This window comes from Pseudorasbora parva, chromosome 9 (assembly GCF_024679245.1).
Source record: "Pseudorasbora parva isolate DD20220531a chromosome 9, ASM2467924v1, whole genome shotgun sequence".
In the NCBI taxonomy this organism is placed as follows: Eukaryota; Metazoa; Chordata; class Actinopteri; order Cypriniformes; family Gobionidae; genus Pseudorasbora; species Pseudorasbora parva.
The window spans coordinates 32,309,145-32,321,441 of NC_090180.1; the positions used below are offsets into that span (position 1 = coordinate 32,309,145).

Genomic DNA, 12,297 nt, shown 5'->3' on the forward strand with positions numbered 1-12,297 from the left:
CACTTTATTTTACAGTGCCATTGTTACAGTGTAATTATATATTTACACACTGAGTAATAATAATTAACTACATGTACAAACTATAGGGTTAGGGCAAGATTAGGATTTGGTTGAGGGTTAGTTGCATGTAATTTATACATGCATAATTTAGCACATATAACATATCTAACAAGGACACTGTAAAAAAGTGTTATCCCTATTTCCTTATTCATTCAGTAAGTTACACTTATTAATTTAGCAGAAAATACGAATAGAGATGTGGTGAAGAGGAGATTACTAATGGTAGGAGAAACACGTGAAGGTTAATGGAGAGAGAGAGAGAGAGAGAGAGAGAGAGAGAGAGAGAGAGAGAGAGAGAGAGGGGGGGGGGGGGTCTTTAGATCACTGATGATGGTGCTGTTGAGTGGAGAAACACAAGGAGTGCATTTAACACAGCTGGCAGTGATGACACAGATCTGACCAGACAGCCAGCAGGCCAGGCACGGTACAAGAGCAAGCCAGGCTAGCCGAACCACCTCAACCCTCCTCTGCGCCTCCCAGCCTCCTCCTCCATCTCACCCTTCCATTCCCCAAAATAGACTGACAAGCACAAGTTTAATATAAACCAGCTCGTGTTCAGAGACCTGAAGAGGACAAGTTATTCTGCTAGCTGACTGAGCCTGTTGAAGTATAGATTTGTATTTCATGGGACGCGAGAGTTCTTCTTAATTAAATATAGTATAGATTTGTATTTCATGGGACGCGAGAGTTCTTCTTAATTAAATATAAAGGTCCTAAACTAGGCCTAGTTTAGGACCTTTATATTTAATTAAGGAGAACTCTCGCGTCCCATGATATATATATATATATATATATATATATATATATATATATATATATATATATATATATATATATATATATATATATATAAAGTGATTTCTCTGACATATGAGGTACATGGATGCATTAGGCGTAACATTTCTTGGATCACACTTTATATTAGGGTCTTTCACAAACTACTATGCACTTGTGTTTTACAATGCATCATCAACACAATACATACATTATACACATTTTTGGATATAAGAACAGTAGGCAAGGACACATAATATAAAGTGTGAGAGTTTCTTGTTTTCAAAAGCCACATTCAAAGTATGTGCATTTACAGCACTGACTGCACACCTCAGTATCACAACAACTCACAGCACCTATTTTTTGGAAAATTGCCTGGATTTCTATCTATCGATTTTTATCTATCTGCAGGAAAGAAAAATAAAAACACTATACATTTTTTCCCCCATAGTGATTTCATAAATCGGACCCAGTTTATATTAGGTGGCCTTAAGTACTATGTACTAACATTGTAATAATTACTCATTTGATACAATGCACTTATTGTGTATGTTTTTACATTGTACTTACATTTAAAAAAAAAAAACCTGCATATAATTGCATCTGTAATTAATTTCTGTATTTACATTTGTAATTACTGGAGATGCAACAATACAGTTAGTCCACGGTTTAATACAAACCTCGGTTTTTAACCACGATTTTTCGGTTCGGTTCGGTTTTTTTGCTCTTCTATTCTTAGGCGACAGGAACAGAAAAAGGTTAAGGAGAAAATGTTTTTATTGCAATAATCTTTCTTTATTTTACTTAAAAGACTTGAAAACCCTTACTTAAACTTAAAACTTTACCTAAAAAACTCTTGTACACATTCCCAGTGTATTGTATATTATAAAAAATTTTTTTTTATAAAGATTTACAGGGGCAGCTCAGAGATGTACAGTAGCATTTAAGTATGAATTTAAATGAATTAATGTAGGCTACAATTAAAACTACATAGTCTTCAGTATACAACATTGATTAAAAGCTACTGTATTAAAGGTCTTTTGCTTTGTTTTTTATTAACATAATTTTAGAGGTGAACTGTCCCTTTAAGGACAGCGTGTTCAGTAGGCTGCTGCTGTCAATTGAAGACCTGCTCGCATCTCATATATCTAGACGCACGCAATTTTACTTTCACTTTAGACATATTCGACTGTGTTTATATGTTAACCTTGTGTGTATTTGACAGTATTAGCACAGTAAGACTGTCCAGTAATGTGTGTGTTTGACAGACGCGCGCTCAATGCAAAACAGTGCATGCATTGAACTGTCCGTGCTTTGCCGGCTAAACATAAGCATGCAAATGAAATGTTTAACCGACAAGGCTTTAAAACACGGGTAAACACCCCTAACTTTAGTGCATATGATTGGATATTTGCTCATATCAGTGTGTAAACTCACAGGCACACTCAAACAGAGCCGAAATAAGCCGAGAGAAATATTTCAAACGGAGAGAAATTGAAATAATTATTTAAATGCAAAACTGAATAAAAAAACGCAATTCATCAGCGTGTATTGAACCGTGAATGCCGTACCGAACGGTTCAATATTATATTGAGTATTGTGACATCCCTAGTAATTACACAGTTGACACTTCCCTTACACCTAACCCTAGCCTTAAACTTCCCCATACCACCACACCTGTCCCTAACTCTACCTGTATCCTACCTCAATATCAGCAAAGGTGTATTGCAATACAATTTGAACACAGTAAGTACATTGTACTTATTTTTTGATGTAAGTACATAGTACTTAAGGCCATATAAAGTGGGGCCCATGAATCTTATCAGTACGGTAACAACTTTAGATATCCATAGCTGCAAGTACCTTTTGTTATAGTGAATCAAAAAAACACCCCCATTAGTTTTGTCAATTTGTAATATTGCAACCGTAAGGTAAAATGCTTTGGGAAAATGTTCGCATCACATCAATCTACACTCCACACCTCATAATGACAAAGACAAATAACGGATGTGATAACTTTGCAAATTAATTAAAAAACAACAAATGGAATATCACACTGACATAAGTATTCAGACCCTTTTTTAGCTCATGTTTTTACACTTTGAGTGGAGTTAACCTGTGGCAAATTCAATTGATTGAAAATGATTTATAATTGCACACCTGTCTATATAAGGTCTAACAGCTGAAAATGCATATCAGAGTCATGAGGTCAAGGGAACAGCCAGCAGAGCTGAGAAACAAGGCACAGATCAGGGGAAGACTACACAAAATATGCATTAAGGTTCCCAAGAGCACAGTGGCCTCCTTTTTTTTAAATGGAAGAAGCTTGGAACAACCAGGACTCTTCCTAGAGATGGCCACCCAGCCAAAACAAGCAGGGGACAGGTCTTGGTAAGAGAGGTGACCAAGAACACAGAGATCATTCCAGTTGAGTTCCAGAGATCATGTGTGCAGATTGGAGAAACTCGCAGAAGGACAACCATCACTACAACCATCCAATGAGTGGACAGACACCTAAAGGACTACCAGACCATGAGAAACAAGACTTTCTGATTGGATGAACTTTGGTTACACAAGCACCACATATATAGGATACTAAAGATAACGGTTGTATGGTGCTTTTCAAAGGCAAGGACTGGAGTCAGGGTATAAGCTGAATGCATCAAAATACAGAGATATCCTTAAGGGTAACATGGTCTAGAACGCTTAATCCGATTGGGCCAAAGGTATACCTTAGAATGTCCCCAAATCCAGGTGTACAATTTCCAAAAAGACGTGAGGCTGTATTTAAGTCTGAATACTTGTGTCAAAATGCACTGTATCTCCATACAATCCTTTATCTCTACTCCCATTTTCAAAAAATTAAATTCCATTTTAACCTTCAGGTCTGGAGTCATTCTCCTGGAATTTGAGTAGTAAATAGTATATTGCTCTATGAATGAAGACTAACCTATGGGAAGACAGTATACATTGCTGGCCAATCAAAACAAAAAAAACAGCATCAATTATCAACAAATGGAAAAAAAGCTTACTTTACTGAACTACAGGAAAACAGCATGTATTAGCAAGGCATGGGAACACAGAATACACATTAGGGTTGGGTATTATGCAATATCTCAAGAAACCAGACACTGTAATGCATATCTCACAATTCAAAATAACACAAAAACCCAGAATAATCTCTCTCATTACTAGCCAAAATGAAGTCCTACATCACTAAATAATTTCAATGTTTCTGTAACCTTTGTGATACAAGCTCTAAACAACCAAATAAAGGGAGTCATGTCAAATGTGCAAAACTTACCATAATGATGAACGTAACGGGGCCGATGAAACTCCAAATGAAATGATTATCAACCCTCAACCAACAGCTGGAAAGAGGGGAAAAGAGACATAACCACCACAGAAGCAATTGATTACAAACATGAACACAATACAAAGAGTGACAACCACTTTCATTGGAGAGAATTACTTCCCCAAAACAGTATTTCCCAACCCTGTTCCTAAGGGCACATCAATAGTATAAATGGTTTCCCTTATCTGACCCATCCATTACAGGTTTTGGAGTCTCTACTAAGACTGATTGTTTGATTAATATTAATGACATAATAGACAAATGCAGGTCAGTATCTGGATTTAAATAACAAGACCTGAAACACGGTGCAATAGTTTGATAATCAAAAGAAGAACATTACTCACGCTTTCCTCGTCCCATAGCTCTTATAGTCGATGGCTGCCGAAATGCCAACCACCACACAAGGGAACAGGTAGCCAGATGCGTAATAGTATTTTCGTCGAGAGAATTCGCTCTCAAAGACCTCCGAAAGCATGAGGAACAACTGAACGCCCTCCAAACACATCCAGGAAAATGCAGCAAGAAAGAAGAAATGCAGAACGCCGGCAATCACAGAGCAAATCATCTGCACAGAAAGAAATGAGAGGAGATTAATCTTTAAGAGCTGATTCTATAAGAACTTTATTCAGCAAAAATGTAATACGAGTTAAATCAATGTGCTCAAACTTCTTACACAGGGGTAACCAATCCTGCTTCTGAAGAGCTATTTTCCTGCATATCTATTGTCCCTATCTGTCATTTTTAATCTGTTAAAAAAAAGTTTTGTTCCGAACCCTTGAGAGCTTTTCTAGGCACTCAATACGCTTTACATGGAGGGGGGAAACTCCTCATCCATCGTCAATGTGCAGCATGTGCACCTGGATGATGCGACGGCAGCCATATTGCACCAGAATGCCCACCACACACAGATTTATTGGTGGAGAGGATGATGAAGCCAAACATGGGGATGATTAGGGGACCATGATGAGCAGAGGCCAAAGGGCAAATTTAGCCAGGATGCCAGGGTTACACCCCTACTCTTTATTGAAGGACATTTAGGATTTTTAATGACCACAGAGAGTCAGGAGCTCGGTTTAGTGTCTCATCCGAAGGACGGTGCTTGTTACAGTATAGTGTCCCCATCACTATTACTGGGGTGTTAGGACCCACACACCACAGGGTGAGCCCCCCTGCTGGCCTCACTAACACCTCTACCAGCAGCAACCTAGGCCCTGTCCACACGAAGCCAGCGCTTTCCCAATCCGATCTTTTTTTTCCCTCGTTTCAAGAAATATCTGCGTCCACACAAGATTACAAAAACGGACTAAAAACGATGTAGTTTGCATGCCAGGCCATTGTGTGGCGCTGTAATTCTGCCACAGAAATACACTAAAAACGGAGAAGAAGAGTTGTGGCTAGGCAGGGGTATAGCAGTGGTCGGAGGTGAGGCAAAATCTCACAATAAAATAACAATAAATACATTTGCTACTTAACAGATGTGTTTTATTAATGCCTACACCTACCCAACCCAAAAAATACCCTTACAGGTATGCAGATACGTTAATTAAATGACGCGATATTGATGTGCGTATGCCCAGTGCCCGTAGTTGTATCCCTTACCTCTTTCACCATACTGGACGTAGTGTGATGACATCACCGTTTCAGAAAATATACGGATTCGCTGTACACACGAAAACGGAATATGATCGTTTTCAGATTTATCCGCTTTGGAACCCGGTTTCGAAAAATATCGGATGCATGCTTCTAAAGCGCCGGATCCGTGTGGACGAAACGTTGATACGGTACAAAATGTATACGTATACAGCGAAACGCGTCTCCGTGTGGACGGGGCCCTAGTCTCCCATCCAGGTACTGACCAGGCTCAGCCCTGCTTAGCTTCAGTGGGAAACCAGGCTACAGGTTTATACGGCTGCTGGCAATACATAGTTATATCAACCTAAAACATCTAGTTGAACAAAACACCAGCAACTAGAGATGTAAGATTAGTTATTTTTTCATTTTCATTTATCTTTGTTATAAAATGAAATAAACAGTGCTTTACATTTTTTCACATATAGGCCTACATTAGATCTATTTAACTATTAGTAGCATTGAAGTAGGAAACAATACAGAATATTTGCAGCAAATAAAGCATTGCTGATACTTTTGCAAGTACATGATAGTGTGCAGGACTTTCTTTAGTTTTTATGTAAACTTCTTTGGAATGTTGTTAAGTTCAAGCGATGCGGTCTTAAGGTGCTCACACTAACTAGAGGTTGGCGAGTTGCCATAATGTTGGTTGCCAGTAGGCCTTTTCTACTCAACCACATTATGTCACTGCGGGTTGTGCTGGCTCTTGTGGGTGTGCATATGATGCCTAAAAATGTTGCAGCTTACTAGGGTTGAAACTGATATACAACCAAAACATGTATTACAGTTATTTTTTTGACAAGCAGCTTTACAGAAAACGTTTCAATATTATGATTTAGGAAGTATACCCACCGGAGGTTCGGTCATGTTGATGCCCACAAGAAAGAGAAGCTCTGCAATAAAGAGGTTGATGCAGAGGTTCTTGTGGATGGTGTTGCGGTCACTCTGCAGGCCACGGAAGAAGCAGAAGGTGAAAATGCTAATGGCAAGGCAGACAAGCGAGACGGCGATGCCCATCCGTGTGATGACTGTCAGCAGGAGCTCATGAATGCTCCCCTCACCCTTCAAAAATAAAGATTAGCATTAACAGTTACGCCATGTTCAACTTAACTCTAACGCTTCACTTGTCAGAATATAATGAGTGAGAAATGATTTTTTGTTTTTGAATGTGTAGAGACTAGAAAAACTGATCCTTTTCCAGTAAAGGTACCACATCTGCTAGTCACACATGCAATGGCTTTCCATATTTTATATGGATTTCTACTATTCACACATCAGCAACAAAACTCTGTTAAAATTGAGTGCTTCCAGGGGAGACAGTTACATTGATTACAATGGAAGCTCACGCCTGGTAGAGAGCGAGTTGCTTGACAGAAGACGTCTTAAATAAGACCGTTCAAATCTGTAAGTGCATATATAATCCATCTTACATCTTTGTTCACACATAGCATAAAAAAAGCCTAAGACATTTTAACATTGACAGCAGGTTTATGTAAAAGGAACTGTATGTAAGAAATGTATTTCAATTAATCCTAAAATGGCCCTGATATGTCACTAGACATTAAGAAATCATATTAATTTCAAATATTTATATCACTGACTACAGTAGTCCGGCCAGGATATTGTCATTTAAAAGTTGTTGTTGCAGCCCTCAACTGATGTTGATGTTGACATGTTGTGTTTTGGCCTGAAGCTCCGCCCTCCACCTAATCAACCAATCATGAAGTCAGTAGTGTTTCTGCATCTGGGTTGCCAGATCTGCTCTAGTTCCCACAGCTGCAGCTACAAAAGTTCCTGCTGGATCCTGCAGTCTATATGGCAACCTCAAATCAGAGGGGATGGGGAGAAGGGATACACCGCTCTAGTAATTTAAATGTGATTGCAGTACCAGTTTTGGCCACAATCTTACATACACTTCCTTTAACACTGCATTAAAGGAGTCCTAGAATGAAAAAATGTATTAACCTTGCCATAGCAAAATAATAAGAGTTCAGTACATGGACATCACATTCTGTGAGTCTCAAACACCATTGCCTCCTCCTTCATTTGTAAATCTCATGAATCAAAAACACCACAGAAAAAAAGTGCTTCTCAACATAAACCCAACGGTGACGCAAACGTTGGGGATCATTTATATGCACGCCCCCAACATTTGCATCTGTCCAAACATGTTCATTGTCAGGCGGAATTGACGGTAACTAGTACAGCAGGTAAACAACACACTCGAAGATAGCAAAAAACTCTCATGACACACGTCATGTTCAGGCAGTGCAGGGGACGTGAGGACTTTTCATATGTCAACAGTCATGGTTGAGGTTTATTATAATTAGATACCACAATAATTTATTTCAAAATTGTTTGTTTGTTTGGCCCATTTCAAGCAAGCTTTGGTGTCTTAAAATGAAGAAAGGGGCAACTATATTCCTGCAAGCAGTAAGTAGTGATGTATCCACTTATTGACTAGCTGTTTAAACAATTTCTGATTAAATTGAAAGTTTCTTAGAGAGACAGCATTGTCTAGATGACACAAGATAACAACAGGAAACTCCAAGTACCATACAAAACTAAATAGTGTGTCTAATGACTATGGTTAATATTATTTTGTATTAAAAAATTGTTTGGGGGATTTGAATTACTGAAATCTGGCAACCGGTGATCTGAAAACACCAATAAACAAGTAGGCTGCATTTTATCAATCTCCATTTGAGATGTTCTGCTTAAAGTGTCATTCAGTCGGTCAGTGTTTTGTCAGGACAGTCAGGACTCACAAGCTGCTTCGCTGAACAACTGAACTGCAGTGAGCTTTGAGCGGCTGAAATAAGCCAATCAGAGCAGAGCTCAACATTAATATTCATAACTCTTCCAAATAAGGCAAAAACAGAGCATTACATCCTAGGGACAATTTATAGGGTTGTAAATTGACCTGTAAAACTGTATCTGGACAAGTTTTGCCCTTAAATAAGCCACATACCCTCTATGTAGATATCAGAGAACAATTTAACATATTGTTTCAACTCATTCTAGGGCACCTTTAAACTATGATAAAAAAAGTGAGCTCATTCAATTTCAATGTTTAATTGACACATATTTTAATTCGTTAGTAAGACTAGGGCTGTGTCCAAACTAGTGTGCTTTCGTTTTAACACAGCACTTCAAAATGAAAACAGTTGTGGCCCATACCAGTGTTTCAGAAAAGATCTCCATCCACACTACACAACCAAAAATGCATGTCACATGACCATTCATGCACACAGGGCATGCGCGTGCAAATTGGCGGTTGCTCTAATAATAGCTTGCCTCTTGCGTATGTAGGCAGCTGCAGTACTATAAAATGCAGAGTTTAACTGCACAATGGCTGCTAAGGAGGACAACAATGTCAGAAAAACATGCAGGTTCATCTACATGTTATTGTTTAAACAGAAGTCGAGGCTGGTCTGTTTCAGAGAAAGCGTAATGGAAGCACTATAGTCTCTCAATAATGGAAGCGTAATGGTCATATGACAGGGGCCTGAGGATTCAGGGAAATATCCGCAATGATCCAGAAGACCCAATCAGGGAGAGAATGTGGGCAGCCACACCTTTGTTTTCAAAAGTCTCCATATGGCCTGTCTACACTGAAATGCAAGACCAGAGTTTTCAAACTAAAACGGGGCATGCAGCGTTTCCAAAAGTTTCAGTTTTCCAGGGTTGAACATTCCGGAGTAGTGTAGACGCCAGGCATATCTGTAGCAAAAGTTATGTGTTTTTTGTAGCCTAGGTGATACAATCCCTGTGGATCAGCATTCTATTCAAATTATGTTCTGCTTCTAGGCAGAAGGTTAATTTATCGAGACACATCTTTAGTTGAGTACATCAGTGTCCTTGGGTGTTCTCAAACTCTGCTGAGGCAGACCCAAAACAGGCTCAGGTGTGTGTCCCACAGCAATTTGCTAGCCTCTCTTTATCTTTAGTAGTTTCTCAGAGTGCACTACTGCCATGACAAAGTTTAACACTGAGAGACACCATCTAGTTTAACAAGCAATGGGCTCGTACAGTCCGTATGTATGTCCCCTAGCCACTTCTTGGTCTCCTGATGTGCTCAGTTATTGGACCCAGTTTCATCTTTCCTTTTCAGCCATTGCTAATGACTACTCCAAATACACCACTGCCATGACACAAAGATCAACACCGAGAGGAGCCATCTAGAAACAAGCAGTGGGCTCATCAAGCTTGGCTGCATGTACCCAAGCCACTTTTTGGTCTCTTAGAGTGCTCAGATGTTGGGCCTTGTGTTGTCCCTCCTTTTTCAGACATAGCCAATGACTGCTTCGTGCTTGGTGGCCTCCAAGAATGCCTTTACTGTTTGTCTGCTGGGCGTCAGCTAAACTCATTCTATTTTCCACCATAGTTCTATCTTATCCGTAAAATTCCACAAGTCTATCTAGGCAATTATCCTCTCCTTACTGTCCTCCCATCTCATCCAGCAGTCTTGCTTGGCTTGAGATACAGCTTTAGCGATCCTAGTCACTTCTTGATGACAGCTATCCTCCAACGTAAGTTGTGGGCGCTCAGCTGGAGTTGTCTTTAGCCTGGTAGGCTTGTTTGTTCCAAGCCTAAAACCCATTCTTCCATGTTATACCTGGCCAACAGTGTCCAAGTGAAAAGGGCTGATTTTGTGTCAAAGACTGCTAATGCTGGATTGCATTTCCAAACATTCTGATTGGAGTGGGCTCTCCCACAACAATATCCTTAACTTTATCACATTTGTTTTCCTCTGTAAGGCTAGTAATTGGGAGTCAAATGACCCTGTTTTCATACAGCCCCATCATGCTGAGACAATTTTGGTCATCCAAGCCATTTCCTCATGTGTGAGCTAATCAAACAGTCCAGCTCACTGACCTGTAAAAGGTTGAGTTTGCACAAGGTAATTGGCTATAAAGTCAGGGGAGCTAAAACCTTGGTTCCTCCAATTTGAGCTGCTACCCTGTCGGTTTTGGGCGAGCAGTATTGTTGATGTGCTTGATGCCAGGGAATATATACTCCCTTATTTGTTTCACTTGCATGTAAAGGTTTACATCAGACCAGCATCCACAGGCTTTTAATTGGTTACTCCAGCACTGTACACAGCTGTAAAAAACGACCAAATTATGACAATAACACTGTTTTCCAACATTAATGCACTGTAGAAAACAATGCATTCTGGGCAATAATTTGCACGGTAAGCAACTGCTGCTAATTTACAGCCCATGTATAACACTAATCTACTGTATTTATGTATTGCGGTTTTGTCCTGAAGTACGCAATGCATTGTGTGCTGGTGCATTTTTGAAGCAATAGCACAATGGCGCCGAACGGGTGTTTCACAGCAGTAAGTCTTCGCTTATCCGTGTTCTTGACGCTAATGACAGGAATATATGTGAAAAATAGAAGAAAACGAATTCACCCTTTGTCGGGAGTTTAATTGACAGGCGATCTGACCAATCATTACGGCGAATTCGCAATGCATTTTCCACTGTGTGAGTAAGTAAGAAGGGTGGGTCTTTGCAAAGGGCCAATTGAAGCGCAGATGAGAGAGGATTTTGAAACTGACTGTTTTGGTCGGAGTGTTTTCTCTCACATCCAAATCACTCGAACAGTGACTGATGAGCTGGAACTGAACCAGCCGGAATAGCGCTTGAGAGTGCTTATAAGTGAGTGATTATAAATGCATTAAACTCAGAGGGTAAAATCCTGTCGATTCAGAATAATGCAAAATGTATTCCCACATTTTAAGGCTTTCAGACTGTATTTCTGGGTGGCACTCAGCCTGATGGTTTTATCTGTCTAGTGTTTGTTACAGGGGGGGGGGGGGGGGGGGGAACGAAATAACTGGTCAAATTTGTTCTTAGACATTACTTTTTATTAAACTTTTAAATGCAAATTCGTTTAACTGTACTTTATATAACCAAGTTTGAGTTTGTATTCTTTTCTGCACTTTGTCTTACATACATGGTCATGTTGCTTTTAATATATTTTTCTCCATTTTGGGTATTCCTGCTTATAAATAAATATTCATCTTTCCATTAGCCTATTACTGTTGCCTGTGTTTTTATAGTAGTAATTTCCTGTGTTATTTTAATTTCCAACCTATTTTGGATTTAATTTTTGACCCAGAGATGTGTTGCCAAAATGACCCAAATTGGGTTGGTTTTACCTCACCATCTTTAGAGTTTATTACAAATTTAAATAATCACAGAAATGTGCTGCATGAATTTTTTTTATATATTCGGTATAATACCGTAGAATTACAGTGCTGGCATCTCTGCTGCCAGTATTTTCTTGCATACATTTTTTTTTTACAGTGCAGGTATTGGTTGAATTATCAGCTGGATTTGTTCAAACTATGGGAATAATGTAAGAAGGACTTTGCATGATTTCCATTTCTCAACCCTACTAACAGCACAGCTTTGACAATCTTTAAACAAAGGTTTGTTTTGCAGAAGCACTGCTTATTGTATGGA

At 39.2% G+C, this 12,297-nt stretch overlaps 1 protein-coding gene across 11 annotated transcripts in view; it reads right to left on the reverse strand.

Annotated features, from left to right (window-relative positions):
• LOC137088889 (adhesion G protein-coupled receptor L2-like) overlaps positions 1-12,297 on the reverse strand; it is a 161,441-nt gene that overhangs the window by 27,405 nt on the left and 121,739 nt on the right. For all 11 annotated transcript variants that reach the window (XM_067452259.1, XM_067452263.1, XM_067452264.1 and 8 more), the window contains 3 exons: positions 6,671-6,880; positions 4,534-4,754; positions 4,139-4,205 (listed from right to left, as the gene is read on the reverse strand). In XM_067452259.1, the coding sequence (XP_067308360.1) occupies positions 4,139-4,205; positions 4,534-4,754; positions 6,671-6,880 (498 nt within the window). The remainder of the gene's footprint in view (positions 1-4,138; positions 4,206-4,533; positions 4,755-6,670; positions 6,881-12,297) is intronic.